The sequence below is a fragment of the Aegilops tauschii genome, chromosome 1, assembly GCF_002575655.3.
Source record: "Aegilops tauschii subsp. strangulata cultivar AL8/78 chromosome 1, Aet v6.0, whole genome shotgun sequence".
NCBI lineage: Eukaryota > Viridiplantae > Streptophyta > Magnoliopsida > Poales > Poaceae > Aegilops > Aegilops tauschii.
The window spans coordinates 13149747-13166248 of NC_053035.3; the positions used below are offsets into that span (position 1 = coordinate 13149747).

The 16502-nt window shown below is 45.2% G+C and overlaps 2 protein-coding genes across 4 annotated transcripts; both read right to left on the reverse strand.

Moving 5' to 3' along the window:
• Positions 1–857: 857 nt before the first annotated feature.
• Positions 858–1814, reverse strand: LOC109772658 (subtilisin-chymotrypsin inhibitor CI-1B). 3 transcript variants are annotated; one of them, XM_020331362.4, is made up of 2 exons: positions 1474–1814; positions 858–1365 (listed from the first exon to the last, which is right to left on the reverse strand). In XM_020331362.4, the coding sequence occupies exons 1-2, from the start codon at positions 1582–1584 to the stop codon at positions 1129–1131; spliced, it is 348 nt and encodes a 115-aa protein (XP_020186951.1). In that variant the 5' UTR covers positions 1585–1814; the 3' UTR covers positions 858–1128. The 3 variants fall into 3 exon arrangements, with proteins under 3 accessions (XP_020186951.1, XP_073362616.1, XP_073362610.1); XM_073506515.1 differs by having other exon boundaries at positions 858–1354; positions 1474–1582; XM_073506509.1 differs by having other exon boundaries at positions 858–1394; positions 1474–1560.
• A 178-nt stretch (positions 1815–1992) lies between these two features.
• LOC141026735 (uncharacterized) lies at positions 1993–2566 on the reverse strand. Its single transcript, XM_073503584.1, has 2 exons — positions 2428–2566; positions 1993–2282 (listed from the first exon to the last, which is right to left on the reverse strand). The coding sequence occupies exons 1-2, from the start codon at positions 2564–2566 to the stop codon at positions 1993–1995; spliced, it is 429 nt and encodes a 142-aa protein (XP_073359685.1).
• Positions 2567–16502: the final 13936 nt, after the last annotated feature.

A 16502-nucleotide genomic window follows, 5' to 3' on the forward strand; every position in this document is an offset into this window, starting at 1 on the left:
GCTCAAGAAGGCATAGAGGGACGGGCTTATAAACTGGTGTGAGCGTCCTTCGGTTGGCGAGGTGGAACTAAACACTGGCCGCAACTAGGACCAGCCCTTTAGTCCTGGTTTGTGGTATGAACCGGGACTAAAGGGTGGTGGGCCAGGAGCGTGGCCCATTGGTCCCGGTTTGTCCCACCAACCGGGACCAAAGGGTCCGGACAAACCGGGACCAATGCCCCCACGAGGCCCGGCAGGCCCCTGGTCGCACGAACCGGGACCAATGCTCACATTAGTCCCGGTTCGTGACTGAACCGGGACTAATGTGAAAACTGCCCTGTGACCTAAGCCTTCTTTTCTACTAGTGTACTGATGTATGAAGCAGAGAGGTGTTCTTGAACACCCTTGTGCTTCTCTCAAGCACATGCATCATAGCGAGCAGAGGATCAACCAGCTGACATCATTTCTCAGCTTGGGAGGGATGCCTTGCTGAAGAGCAGACCACCAGGTGAGGACGTCGCCGGTAGCACTGGACGTCTGGTTCGGCAGGAAGATCCATGTCAGGATGTGAGACCAGACCTCACGCGCAAGCACACGAAGCATCATTTGGTGCTCGGTCGTTTCCTTACGTACACCGTACACATCTCTCTTTTTTTGATATTTTCTTGGTAGTGAATTAGTGATTAAACTTTTTAGGGGAAAGGTATTTCTGTCCAGAATTGCTGATTAAAATTGAGCTGTGAACTTGGGATTGCTCGGAAGTTACATGCATGGCATTGAGATATGCACAAATTTAATTAGGCTTGTCTTAATCTACCCTGGATGGAACTTCCCAATTTGGCACATACACATACATGACTGACCGATCAAGCACACGATTTCTTTTAAAGAAGGATTACCCCCGGTCTCTGCATCAAAATGATGCATGCATCCATATTATTATACGAAGTAGCCATCAAATACATAGTTCGATACAAATTGGCAAAACGAGTTAAAATAAAATAAAAATTGCCACAACACCGATTAAGCACACTTTAAGGACCGATTAAGCACACATGACTTGCATACTTCTTTATTTCTCCATATTCATTTATTCGTGAGCCAGCATGTATGTATGCAGGCCACAGCAAGCCAGCAAGAGCTATCCACCTATCCAACGTGGGGGGTCTCGGCGACGGTGCCCACGAAGATGCGGACGCGGTTGGGCCTCAAGTCCTCGGTCACGGCGGAGCCGACCGGCACCATGACAATGTCGGCGTCGGGCTTGTCCTTCAGGATGATCTCCTTGGCCTCCTTGATGGTCAGCCCGACCACCTCCGGCCACGAAGTCTTCTTTCCACCGGCGAGGTCGTCGGAGGAACTCATCTTCGTAGCACTGGTTGATAACTTGAGATCGATCGATCAATCAGAGATAGCTTAATTGAGGCGGAGTGAGGTATTTCAGCAACAAACTAAACAAGAAGATCAGTTGAGGCACATCTAGTTGCTACTCACCGATTGATGGACGGTCTTCTCCGAGCTGATGGACGTACGGCCGATGATATTCGATGATTGACAGGCTAGCAAAAGTTGCCCTGTGCGTGAGACTTGATTTGCATAACACATTGGTCGAGTGATGTAATATAGTAGAGAGATTACGAGTAGGTAGGAGCTTCATTTTCCACCCATGGTACCTTCTAGTAGAGCATCTCCAACAGCCGCGGAACGCGTGGCGCGCTAAAAAATAGTTTGCGGCGCGCCCATCGTCAGGTTTGGCGCGGCGCGCAGCGCTGGCTCCAGCAGCCGCGCTAAAATACAGCGTGCGCGCAGCTCCTGTAGCTCCGCACATGTCCATATTTGTTGCATTTTGGACACAAAAAAATTCATAGCATAGATATAAAAAACGATACAAAAATATTTTTTACATAGTTCATAGCATAATAGATAAACAAGTTCATAGCATAGATAAAACCGAACTACGGTGCAACTAGATAAAACTATGGTGCAACTAGATAAAAAAACTACGGTGCAGAACTACTCCAAGTCCTCATCATCATCCTCATCCTCGGAGGTGTTGTCCGAGGTATCGATCCATATATCCTCCCAACGTTCGTCGTCTGACGTGAAGATCGACCTCCCACCTGCTTCAACCATATCGCACTGCGATATTGCCAAAGCCTTCCGCCGATGCTGGTCCGCCCGCTCCGCGCGGCGCCTTGACGTCCTCTCCGCCGAGTAGGCGCGCTCGTTGGCGACGTCCTCGGGTGGCGCCGGCGCCACTCCGCCATGGCTCGCTCGTCCTCCTCGGCGACGAGGAGGCGGCGCTGCAGCCGAATCTGGTCCGCACGGTCCTGGTCCGTGATCAGACGAGGCGGAGGGGCGACGACTTGCACATGTTCGCGCGTGTGGACGTCCCGGAAGTTCATCTGCGACGGAGGCCTCTCTAGGCGCCACGCCACCGCGTCGTACGCGCGGGCCGCCTCGTGCGCGGTCCGAACGTGCCGAGGCCGAGCCGGACGTCGTTGGACCGGATCTCGGCAGAGTACCAGCCGTTGGGGCGCGCACGGATGCCGCGGTAGCCTGAAGATCCCCGGCAGCGCGGCGGCATGGTGGCGCGGTGGTGGCAGGGCGCTGCAAACGGCGAGAAAGAGGTGGAAGCGACGAGGTGGCCAGGGGATGGGCGCATGGCAATGTGGTGGAGCGCGTGGCGAGTGTAGCGTTTTATAGGCGCGCGCGAAGCGGCGCGCCAAATCTACCGCGCGAGCTGCCGCTATTTCCCGCGCGCGCGCAATCGCATCCCGCGCGCGGTAGTTTCCCGCCTCCGCTGGAGCGTGTGAAAACTTACCGCGTGCGCTAAAATGTCAGTTTACCACGCGCGCGTCTTTTGGCGCGTCCGTTGGAGATGCTCGTAGCAATGTACACGTGCCGCATGACTTGCATGCAAAGCTTCTTCGTGGACATATCCATTAAGTTGGGTCAAGCAAGCAACCTACAGGTATAGTATACCTGGCGAATTGATATGATCTTGAATGCTTACTTCCACGTACGCGATAAGAGATAATGTTTTCAGGTATTCTAAAATCATAATATATTAATATTAAGGATAATAATATAATCTCTCCAGAAAACTACGAACTTATTATAGTGTAGTCTTCAGAAAATCATGGACTTACTATAATATTATTTAACTACCGAGTTACCGGAAGGATAATAATATTATCTCTCCAGAAAACTATGGACTTATTAAAGTGTAGTCACCAGAAAATCATGGGCTTACTATAATATTATTTAACTACCAACTTACCAGAAGGATAATAATATTATCTCCGCAGAAAACTATGGACTTGTTATACTGTAGTCTCTAGAAAATCAGGGAGTTGCTACAATATTATTTAACTACTGACTTACCGGAAGGATAATAATATTATCTCTCCAGAAACTATGGACCTCTTATAATAGTCTTTAGAAAATCATGGACTTACTATAATGTTATTTAACTACCGAGTTACCGGAAATTTATAGGAACATGCAGGTGCCCGGGCACGCATCTGGCAAGCCCTGCCCAGCCACTTGACTGCCTTACGATTCACGAAGTAATTGGATCCTGCACAAGGGCACAATAAATTTTGTGTTTCCATCATTTAAACTTACAATTTGCTAATTGAAACTTGCGATTTCTCACTCACTCTTACAAAGTTTCATAGCAAAAATTTGAAGGAATTTTTTTATTGGTCATCGGCACAAAAATCATGATTTTATCGGGCAACCGTACTAAGTTTCAAAAGTTGAAACGTAAAATTTATTTTCAAAAACTGAAAAACATATTCAAAATGAATCTTATTTGAAAGCCCTCGTCGCGAGAAACATGAATATGAAAACAAAACTTAATTTGAACATTGCGTTCAAAAGATATAAAAGTTTGAAAATCAAAGCGAAAAATAAATGCACGCGCGAGGGACTCGGTGCCCTAAGACCTGAGTGCCACAAATCCACGTCCGCCTAGCTACATCAGAGTGAATTTTTGGGTCCCGAAGGACATGCGTCTCGGTATCATGTGCTTTTGGTGTGGAGATATGTGATATATGTGTTTTACTCTTTCTTTTTACTAATGCCATTTGAGTTTCACTCTGACAATGCAAGGGCAATAATGGGAGGGAAACATATGTTTTTTTATAGAAGACAACCCAAGAAGAGTTCGGCTTTGAATTAACAAAACCATCAACCAGCCAGAGATTACACAAGGCCAACAAATAACAATGGCCGGAAAATACATGGAGCTGGAATTGTAGCTTACAAAGCAACAGACAAAACGAGTAAAAGAAATATAATTGTAAGCACAGCTAGCCTGTGTGTCGCCCACCACTCTCAAGATCCTAAATCACTAAGAAGACCAGATAGCCAAAGGAGTCGCCGAATGCCAGGGAGAACGCCAACAAGCTGACTCCACTAGGCTTGGATGACAATGATCCTTCCTTCTCGGTTACCTAAGAGGGACATCCTTCCTTCTTTGTTACCTAAGAGGGACCCAACACCCTCGTCCTAGCTCGATGGACACCGCACGTCAGTAAGAAGAGGTGCTCTCCAGAGAGCTAGGCAAGTATCCGGCCACACAAAACATGGATGATCACAACAAACGCTTTGCCCAAGCCAAAAGCACACCTTGCCGGCCGCAACGCCACTATCCCCAGGAACCAAGCGAGTATGAAAAGCCAACTTTGGTATTCGAACACACAAGGATCTACACCAGGGCCGAGCCAAGGCGACGGACGCATAGAACACATGAGAAGCCATCGTAAAGGGGAACGGGGTATCCAGAGTCAAGGGTGTGCCGCCGGCGCTAGGAAAGAGATCCTTATCCCCTTCCACCCAGGGACGCAAAAGTCCCACTGGGATATGGCAGGGCATGCCCGAGTGAGGGATACCTGAGCGAGGGATGCCATTCGGATGAGGTTGAGGAGAAAATGAAAGTAGATATGGCAGTACACATGACAAAGTGTGGATGATAAGTACAGAAAGAAGCGGAGTGCTATAGTGGTGGGACATGTAAGAGACTATTCAGAAAGAGCTCTTTTACAGTACCCTTAAATCAACACAGACCGTCCGTTTTCTTTAATCCGACAGATGTTGCTTATTGGTACTCCAGCGCAGAGTGTTAGGGAGTACTAGTACGAAGTGTTAAGGAATACCTCCAGTTCAAGGGTAAAAACGTGACAGCAGATACGTAAAAACAGAAAACGTAACAGAAGATGACAAATAACGTGCGCCTAATATTCAGATCGAACAGTTACCTTGAAGATCCTAAAAAAAAGAACAGTTACCTTGAAGGATCTGATTTCTTTTAGGAATACACCGTTTATTTTTTGCGAATAGGAATAAAAGATTTGACTGGATATTGTTTCTACGTGCTTGAACGGCTGCTCGTATGGATTCAATGCACAAGAACTACATGCATCTGCTGGCGTTCTGTTCTTTTTTGCAAGTTCGTCGTTTTCAATCTACGAAGTTCTTACTAACACTCAAGTATCTATATCGGATTTTTGTTCAAATTAAGGACCAATCTCAGCAGTCGAAAATATGCACACATGGAGAAAGGGGTCGAGACGGACGATGAGATATCAAATGCACAAGATCGATGTTACAGAGGTGGAATTGCCTCATACATCAGCAGCGCTACGAGCAAAGTGGAGAAACCATCGGCGGTGTGGCGGCCGAGCATCAGGAAGATAGTTAGACCTGCGAAGAGGATGACTGGTGCGCTGAAGGAAGGGCAGGTCAGCAGTTGAGACAGATACGAGGAAGATCACTTGACGGCGTTCCAAGGGGAGAGCCGCGTGATTGTATCAAAGGAGTTTTTTTTCATCGTCAACGAAATAGACTGGAAGATTTATTAATAAAAAGATTTATTTTGGGAAAATTTTATAGCAACACAAAAGGTCCATAATACCCCTTAGAATCGATGGTTGGATTTAATTGGTACTCCCTGTTCTATTTTGGAGTACCAGGGTACCGTAAAAGAGCTCATTCAGAAAAGGGCAAGACAACTGTGAATTTGACTTGGGCGACACAGGGTGACGGTTATTCTTTCAAGTTTTACACAGGCGGTCAAGGATAGCTAGGATATTGAGTTCATCTAACTCATATATGTCACGTCCAATATGTGAGTTGTTCACTTTGACATAGATCAGTGAAGAAGCTACCATCGTGAATATACAACGGTGTTGTCAAATAAGGTGACACTATGAAAGGTGTGTGATGGCATTGAATGGATACTCTGGAAGTTTGGAGCGCAAACTAGAGTAAATAGTAACTTAATTGTCCTTGAGTGTTGACCGTGAAGAAGAAAGAGGGAACTACAGTTGCAGGTGGAGCCACATGGAGTTTGGGAGTAGCAGCGGTGCTCATGGCTTAACTGAAGTCCAATGTACATGGGGGTTTGACGCATGGATGAATCTAAGGTGATGAACAATATTCGCAAGGGTAGAGTTTGTTAGAGTTTTATCGAATATTTTGTACAAGGTAGGTTACACTTGGACTTGGAGTCGTATAGTTTGTAGACATGATATGGTGTATTGTCCTAGTAGGACTCTTGTATCCTAAGCCTATTATATAATGAGAGGGTAGACACACGATGTAACCTATGCCAACATAATAGCATAAACAAGTTGGGAGAGTTGGTGGCGTGTGCCGGCGCCCGGGCGACCAGAGTGTGGTATTGTGGTGGTGTCACGGGATGAGTGCCGGTAGTCATGCCCCTGATGTAGCCATGTTCGTGAGCCTCATTAACGATCTCAGTGTCATGCCTCGTGTGATTGTTTGGTCCTCGAATGATCGATGATGTGCCTCAGATTATTCTAACATATTTGACACAAGGATTGGATCCATAAGCAAGAAATGTCAGAGTATGATGCATATTGTCTAAGCTTCATGGACCGAAAGATAATAACATAGGAGATAGTGAGTGGTGCAGATTTAGACGTGATTGACATGGAATATATCTCCTAACATTGACAACGGTTAGATAAGAGATTGTGTTGTAATTGAGACCGTTGTCACAAATCATGTGTCGTCAGGTGTTACTGACATCAGATATGGCACAAGTTCGTGTTAGGCCTCCTCCCCGGGGTTCATTGGGCATATGAAGCAGCACTTTGAGCGAAAACTATGAGTCGACAAGTGTCTACGCCACCATTGACGGTGCTTGTGGGGCGTCTTGTCCTCCTTGAAAGCATCATCAAAATAGTTTGTTTGATTTTCTTTGTCGGATAATGGTCATCTGGATATGAGGGGACACACCAATGGTAAGATAGGTCAGACCTTCCCATGGGCTCATTGAGGCGGTGATGTGCAATTCTCTAAGCGAAATACTTGAGTCCAAGGTGTTTCCGGTGATAGTGGCATCCATAGTTCTCATTTTCTTCATGGAATAGTCACCAAAGAGCTCACACCCTACCCATGGTCGATGGATGTGCTTGGTGGTGGAGGCCAACTTCTTGGGTAGTTGTTTTTCTCTTTGGGGACGCGGGTCCTGGCAAAAGGTGGGGAGTACTATGATACCAACATCGTTGCTTGTTTGCCCTTGCATAAGCTCTCATTTTACTAGGTGGCTCTCCTACTTTTATGGTTTTGACTGTTATCTTTCATAACCGTGTTTTCCAAGTTCCACATTATGGTTTTCCACAAAGCTATTTCAATTCTACATTCTCAAATACTCCCTCCGTTCCTAAATATAAGTCCTTTTAGAGATTCCAATAAGGAACTACATACGAAGCAAAATGAGTGAAACTACACTCTAAAATATGCCTATATACATCCCATGTAGTCCTTATTGAAATCTCTAAAGGACTAATATTTAGAACGGATGGAGTATATGGTATCCATATGTGAACAGATATATGACACCAAGCACACTTACATACAAACCATAATCATATTACGCGCTCTCTGACTTATTCTATTATCCATTCACTTACCATGCATCAACTCTTATTGTATATCATCTATATATCTCAATCTTGCTATATCCAAGACGAGATTATCAAGCTACAATACATATATGCCAGGAGCAGGCTAGCTCTTAAGCTTGCTAGCCGACCCTGGGGACCTGCGCAATTTTGTCGAGACTGTCAACAAAGAGGCGGACACGGTCGATTCGATATTCCCTGGTCACAACTGTCCCCACCGGCAGAACTACGATCTGTGCCTCTGACTTGTCTTGCAAAATCACCTTCTTGGCCTCCTCCACCGACTTCCCTACCAACTCTGGCCACTCCGTCTTCTGGTTGTGATGGTCACCAGTATCGGTGTTCCCTCCCTCCGGCTTCTTCACCACAGAACTCATCCTTGTGACGCTTGCTTCCTTTGATCAAAACAAATAACCGAAATTGTCACAGAAAATAACCTGCAGAAAACTATAATAACAGAGAAGATCAAATATGCACATACTAACCTGTGAGACTGATTAAATCGCCTGTGCGACTGTGAGATGTTGAACTGTCATGTCCTCACCTTAATGTGTATTTATAGGCAATCAGGCTCGACTCCTTATAATGTGTAGTTCTGCACACAAAGTAAGCTAATGGTGTACTCCTTGCTAACTTCACATGGATGGTGGTAGCTTGAACGAAGATATCCCATTTGGCTTTATTTAGAGTATTACGTGCCTACACATCATCAGATAAAGTGATGCTTATCTACCTCGAGCAGAAAAGGGTGAATGAAATCTTGCACGGAACATTATGGAAGGTTGTCATATCTTGGTCCTGGATTACACGTACACTGCAAACAAAACAAGAATCATCACATGCCCGGACTATTTTTGTAGGAGAACACGACACTGCATACAACTCAACCAGACAGATAAAGAATTTTTCTTAGCATAAAGAATCAAATTTATTGTTAAGGCTCTGCATAATAACATTCAAGGCAAGCTAAGAAGTTTGTACTCCACCAAAAAAATAACTTACACTCCACAAACCTATTTTTTTATTTCTTTCCCTTCAAGTTTGCACTACAACTTCCTTTCACATTAGTGTGCACCAAAATATCTTCATCTCTATCTTCATATGTAATAATTTATATTTTTTATGTTTGAAACATCAAGTGGAGGTACCTTGTATACTAGCTTCCAAAAATATTTATGTACAATACTTTTTTATGGGACATATCTACAGTACTTCAATTTGTTTCAACATGGAACATACTACATTATAATGTTAATCGCATAGTTACGCAATTTTTTGAAATCATTTTCTATATTATCAAGCCATTAAATTAATATCTAGCTATTTTAAGTATAATTAAAATTTAAGCTACTTGTATCTTCATAAGGACTCTAGATTTGAAAAAAATAGTATTTATGTAAATTTGTAGTTTGTATCAGAAATTTATGTAAAAACATATTTAAATTTTGCTTTTGGAATTCAAACATTTATATTGTATAGGCGGTTAAGTTACCAAATCTACGACGTGCTCTAGCGAATTTGAATGTGTGCTCCCCGCAAAAAAAATTGAACTTGTGTTGTTCCTGTTTAGTTGTTCCATTTAAATATGCACTTGGAAATTTTCCATATGTTTTTTAGTGTTTGTATGGAATGCCTTTTCGAATTAATTTGTTATTTCTTTGAACATTTAATTGCTTTTTGGATTTCCTAAAATAAATCCTCCTTCCATGGGCGAAAATCAAAGATGTTCTTGCTCTTTTTTGCCAAACTGTGGTTCTGTTCTGGCCATTACCAGACTGCACCTTTACGCGTAATGGGCTCTGGCCTTAGTTAAACGGAAATGTTAACGCCCACACGTGTGGGCGTTAGCCATCTCAACCACACGCCTCCATCGTCGTCCAGCAGTATCTGCACGATCTTGGCACGTTTTGACTAATTTTGTGTGCCACGTAGGACAAGTCATGTGTGTGGTGTGTGACATAGTTCGCCCACACGCCGGTTGCCTCCCCGCTGTCAGCGGTTGCCACTCGGGGGCGTGCAGTGGAACTGCTCTGCGCCCGCACGCCACGCCCGACCATGGTTGCCGTCAAACACGTCGCGAACTTCGCCCCCCTCCCCTCACGGTTCCATTTACTCCTCCCCTCAGTTACTCGCACAACCCACCCTGCAGTTCGGTCGATTGGAGGAGAAGGCGAGAGGAGAAGGCGAAGGCGGAGGCAGAAGAGTCGACGGCATTCGCGGCCGTCGGTGGGACTCGCCGGACCGGAGTGTCTTCGCCGGAGCGCCTACAGATTGAAGGTAATGCTCCCTCCCACGCTCAAAATCCTTGCCTGCATTTCTCCCCTCCCCTCCGTGGTCGATGCTTCGCTCGAGATTCATCGAGATTCAGGCGGGTTCGCGATGCGCCGGCGTTCCCGCCGGGCGGCGGAGTCTTGTGCTTGCCGTTTTCGGTGGCATTGAGCAGTTTCGTCGCCGCCGCGGTGGCGGTCACGCCGGTGTGGTTCGGCCTGTCCGGAGCCACATCCTGGTTGTGCCTTGGGATTGGGCCGTCGTTCTTCTGTCCGATAGTTGCGCATTTCTTCGAAATGCTATTTGCGATCAGTGCAGGGAGAATTTTGGTGATGAATTTCAAGTTATGATAGTTGCCATTGAACCCTAGATCTAGGTAGTTGTTTTTCAAAGTGCAGTATGAATGCAAACATGGTAGTTTGAGTAACTATCTGCACCGTATGGCAACTAATTTCCTGATTGGTTGTGATAGTTGCCACAAATATGTTTTCCATGTGGCAACTAATTTCGTGCACATGCTACGACTGTTGCCATGCTGTAGGCATGGTAAAGTGTAGTAAATAGGTAGTCATTGCTGTTTCAGCAACTATGTGCACTGGATGGCAACTAATTTCCACATCAACTGTGTCAGTTGCCACATATATGCTTTCCATGTAGCAAGTATTTCTGTGAACACACTATGACTGTTGCCATGTTGTAGGCAGGATAGTGTGGCAAATTCACTGTACTACAACCCAAATTTGTGTTTTGCCACGCTGACTTGTGGCAACTGACAGGATAATGTGGCATGGCATACTATAGTAACTAGGTTGTCATGTCAGTTTCAGCAACTATGTGCACTGGATGGCAACTAATTTCCACATCAACTGTGTCAGTTGCCATATATATGCTTTCCATGTGGCAAGTATTTCTGTGAACACAGCATGGCTGTTGCCATGTTGTAGGCAGGATAATGTGGCAAGTTCACTGTACTACAGACCCAAATTTGTGTTTTGCCACGCTGACTTGTGGCAACTGACAGGATAATGTGGCATGGCTAAGTATAGTAACTAGGTTGTCATGTTAGTTTCAGCAACTATGTGCACTGGATGGCAACTAATTTCCACATCAACTGTGCCAGTTGCCATATATATGCTTTCCATGTGGCAAGTATTTCTGTGAACATAGCATGGCTGTTGCCATGTTGTAGGCGGGATAATGTGGCAAATTCATTGTACTGCAGACCCAGTTTCGTGTTTTGCCACGCTGACTTGTGATATCTGAACATATTTGGCCGTACTAAATGGCAACTCATTTTTAATATGAGGTCAGTGTGTGCATTGCAATTTCAGGTTGTTTAGTAGATGTTTTTCAATGCTTTTTTGAATTTTGTGTTGCATTTTAACATGGCAATTTCAACCTAGCACATTTGCCTTTGAACACATGGCAACTAGTTTTTGTATGAGGACAGGGTGTGAGCTGCCACATTTTATGTTTGTGCAGTGGAAGATTTGTGCCTTTCTTTCGTAATATCTTGTGCTAACATGGCAACTTCAACATTTTGTTTTAAGTGCATTACGATCTGTACATTTTTTAAATGAAGCCAGTGTGTTTAATTGCCACATTTATGTTTTCGACAATCATAGGGGTGCGTGTGTGTTCATGTGATATTTGCCTTCACTATTTGCCATTTCAATTGAGCCCATGTGGCAAGCACATTCTGTTAGGTGGCAACTGCTTACTTCCTACATTTCATTTCCACCCTGACAATTTGGTTTGTTCTTACCTCAGCAGAATGGCTCGCGGCGATCATCAAAACGATGATGATGATGATTTCATGGATGCACCGTAGCAGAATCGGGCAACTGGACGGAGAAAAGACGGCGACGAGGTAACTGTCCACACCCCTCCTTCCCCCTGCATATGTTTTTGGATGCCCCATCGAGCTTGCAATCGTCTGTTATGAACTAAATTTTCATGACAGTGAAAACATGGCAACAAATGATCATTTGTCTGTTTTGCAGAAGAAGAAACGTACTCGCAATAGGGCCTCGTAGGAACGCCTGACTTCATTGACCGACAGATTTACCGACGATCAGAAGGGAGCTGCTGCTGAGATGGGTATGCAGGCTCTGATGGATGTCCGGTGCAAGAATCTAGTGAACCCTGTATGCGACTGGCTTGGTGAGATTTACGACCCCGCCTCCAGGGAATTTGTGATTCCGGGACGTGGAAGACTGCCGTTGGACGAGGAATCCGTGTTCTGCACTTTGGGTGTGCCCCATGGAGAAATCAAAGTCCCGTACGAGGTCAATAATAAGATCGAGGAAACGTTGTTCCCCCGTTTGTTTCCTGGGTTGGAATCCATGCCGAACACGACTTTCCTGGCAGATTCACTGCAGGTCATGACAACCCATGGCGAGGTTTTTAAGATGAAGCTACTCATGTACCTCATCTCAGCTGTTTTCGCGCCGACCACTTCTCCTCGCCCAAGCAACAAATGCTTCCCCATCCTGGTGAATGATCTATCTATAATCCATTATGTCATGTGTAAGCTAGTCACTGCCACTTCTTTTCGCGCCGACCACTTCTCTTCACTCAATCTTTTGGCTCCGATGTCATGTGTAAGCTAGTCACTGCCAGTTTTTTTGATGTTTTTCCATTTGATTTCTGATGCGGCAACTTGTTATCCTGAAAATTGTGCCGTGCAGGCGAAACTGAAAGATGTGAAGAACATGAAATGGTGTAAGTTCATCGCCGACTTCCTGCATGATGCATTCTCAAACAAGATGTACCAGAAGGGTTGTCGACTGCATTTAATGGTATTTTTTTACCAGTCATTTTTGTGAACACTCTTTAACACCTTTATTTATGCATGGCAACCATGATCATAACAAGATGGCAACTGCCATCATGACAAGATGGCAACTGCCATCATACCATGATGGCAACTAGTACAGACAGATGGCAACTTCTTCTTTTCTTTTCATGCACTTCAACTTGATGATTGTAGGAACATACATTAGCTTGTTTTTGTAAAATACCATGATGGCAACTGATATTTTTTCCTTTTAAAATTGTTGTACATCAGCTCATGTACGTCGACTGTCTTGATCTGTCTACCGTGGACTTCACTGGGACAGGAGGCCCGCCGCCAACACACAAGTTTGCTGTTTCCGCGTGGACTTACGATGCTGTCAAGGCTGTGCTTGCTGCAGACAGGGTAACTGATACCAAATATGGAAAACTGCAGGTTAGTTCTGGTTTCTTTCTCTACACGGCATTCTTACAATTTTTTGCTGCATAACATATGAAAAATCCTCATGTGGCAACCGTCTGTGGCTAACACGAGATGACTACCTTGTTAGCCATGGCTGTCTGCGCATGGTATCCATGTCTCACTCCACATGGCAACTCTGTCATCCGTGCTGAAACTTCTAGTCTCTTCCTCTCTTTTTTTGTTTTATTTGCAATACATGAACTGTTAGTTAGTGTTCATCATTTTCTCTCTTACATCCTAGCTATTTTTTGGTTATTTCCAGCTGATGGCAAGCATGCTATAGACTACAGCGTGTTTGGGGGGCCTCAAAACTTTGGAAAGTGGATGGACGTGCACTCAGCTCCGTCTTGCCCTACTGAGGTAATCAAGGATATATATCTATGGTTGCTTTGGATTATTTTTGATCTTGTGCAAGTGACTCTAATATGGTTGGTTATTGCTGCTTCTTGTTTCGTGCACAGGCGAGGGCACCTGTTGAGCATCTAATTGGGCAGATTGCATCCGGAATGACCAGCTTGCTCGGGGAGTTGGTTGAGGGTTGGACGTCCCTAAATGGCTCTTACAGAGACGCGATTGCGAGGCAGTTCACTACATTTGTTGCAGAACGGACACATCGGCCAACTGGTTGTCGTGGCCGGTACGACTACAACAACTCCCAAGAGCTTGCTAACACACAAGATGAACTAGATGGAGATGCTGCTCTCAACAAGGACGATGACGATGACATGGAGAACGTGCAGCACGACACCGATGATGATAAACATGTTGAAGTTCGTGCAGGTGGTAAGAAGGGCAAGGCTGCACCAGATGTCCCCTCACCAGAGAAAGTCAAAGAACATACAACTGCGAGAGGCGAGGGGGTGTTGCCCTCAAAGAGGGGGAGGGCTCCAGAGGATGTTGGGCAGGGTTCTCCTGGCAAGAGGTCTAGGACCGATCCCGTAGCTGCTAGGAGGAGGTTTGACTTCTATTTTAGTGTTTTGTTTTGTCTATCTTTTTTGAACAGACTGACCCTTTTTTGCATTTGTTTTGCTAAGCGCGGCAATGAGTTTCCTGTCTGACACTTGCCACCTTTTTTTGCCACTATCTTATACGTGCAGTGAGGCGACAGCTGGTGGACGAGCAGTTACGAAGAAACAGGCACCAACGCCAACCCGTGTTTCTGCTCGATTGAACAAAGGTGCCCCCATTGCTGGTGACACCCCTTCCACCAGGTCATCTCCTCGTATGATGACGTCCAACACCGGGGATCCTGTCGTGTTGCCAGACATGAGAAAGCCAGTCAAGAAGTAGGTTTTCCCTGTTCTTTCATTGCCATAGTGCTATATTTTTGATTTTTCAATGCATCTGTTCAGCTTGCCACATGGGCTACTGTCATTAGTCCCACATGGCAACTGCTATTTTTCCAATGATCTCTTTATTTTTTAACGGCATGGCAACTCCTGCTTGGTTTTGCATGGCAACTGCTATCTAGGCCAAATGGCAACTCTTATTGTACCTACATGGCAACTACCATCTTTCCATTAGCTTGTGTGCTCATCCCATACCTAGTTTTGAAATTGCATTCCTGGCAGATCAGACATTTTTTTCATTCTTCAAGTTGGCTAGCATGGCAACTCTTGCTGGTTTTGCATGGCAACTGCTAACTATGCCACATGGCAACTCTTATTCCACCTACATGGCAACTACCAGCTTTCCACCTAATTTTCATTTTTTAAGATTTCTACCATGGCAAATATTTTTTGTTCATTTCTTAATACCTTTTCATGTGCTTTTCTTTTTGCAAGGTGAAGAAGACTACTACACGCGCGGCCAAGCATATCATTAGGGACCCACTCGAACGCCTTCATTCAAAGTTGTCAACAGGTGGCAACTCAGATGTTCATGAGGCGCCAGTCGACAAAACTGCTGCTGCACCGTCAACTGTTCCCACTAACTCTGACGCAAGTGGCTGACCATCTCCGCCGGTTGCAGATGTGCAGGCTACAACAACAGGCATCCGTACATCGGGGAGTGACGAGTCGGTATCTGCCAGGACTGCTGAAATATTGCCCACTCTGCTGGCAATGAAGGATGCAGCTGTGAGCCATGCCACCCCATCAGCAGCGTTGAAGTGGACGCCCCCGAGACCAACCTAAGCAAGGAAGATTCCCGCTCATCTGACACGGATTCCAAGCGCGTGCGTGGCGGCACTCCTGTCACTACTAGGGAAAAGACTAGCAGCAGCGCGGGTTTTAGGCCTATCAATAGCGCGGGACGATGCGCTACTGATAAGGCGCTACAGCTAACGTATAGCAGTAGCGCCTGTCGTCCCATGCCACTGCTATACATGGATAGCTGTAGCGCGCTTAAGAGAAGAGCGCTGCTGATATTATCTGGAGCGCTTTTTACAGGGAGGCGCTACTGGTAAGGCGGCGCAACTGCTAACTTTTTTCCCCTCGCTACTACTAGTTTTATTAGTTTTTTGTTTTGTATTTGAATAGGCTTTATACAGTAATCTTTAGCATATCATACACATACAAATGTAATCATAGCATATACATACAACTAGTCTCATCAAGTCATGTCATCATCATAATCATCATTAACACAAAGTGGTCTCTCGTCATCATCTCGAAAATAGCGATACAAGTCTCGATTACTTGCAAATACATCGTCATCCATCTAAACAATGATATACGCGAGAAGAGCTATCACTTTGAGTGAGAGCGGAACTATGCAGTACATGAGTTCGTATCCCTCTCTCGCATTAGCGTGAACCTAAACTAACTACTACCTGTCGCTCGGAAACCGGAAACCGGTACACCTGGGCCTGACACTCCGGCCACTCATCGTATATATACTCCTAGCGTTGCACTTCTTCGCCATCGATGATCTATGCACCTGCATCGTCACATGAGTCGATGATATGCAACATATATAGTTGAGCAATAGAAAGAGACAGACTTGGCAAAAATAGAAACATCATATCATAAGCATAAATAACAAAGTTCATCGTACCCAAAATGCCCTAACTAGAGTGATCTTCGCTAGTCGAGGAGGAGGACGGTTTAATTACA

Excerpts from the sequence above, each read along its gene's own strand:
- LOC109772658 (XM_020331362.4), bottom strand. The coding sequence starts at position 1,584 with ATGTGTTATGCAAATCAAGTCTCACGCACAGGGCAACTTTTGCTAGCC. Across the intron at positions 1,366-1,473 it reads AGAAGACCGTCCATCAATCG|TTATCAACCAGTGCTACGAA; the intron begins GTGAGTAGCAAC and ends ATCGATCTCAAG.
- LOC141026735 (XM_073503584.1), bottom strand. The coding sequence starts at position 2,566 with ATGCCGCCGCGCTGCCGGGGATCTTCAGGCTACCGCGGCATCCGTGCG. Across the intron at positions 2,283-2,427 it reads GCGCACGAGGCGGCCCGCGC|CGCCGCCTCCTCGTCGCCGA; the intron begins GTACGACGCGGT and ends ATTCGGCTGCAG.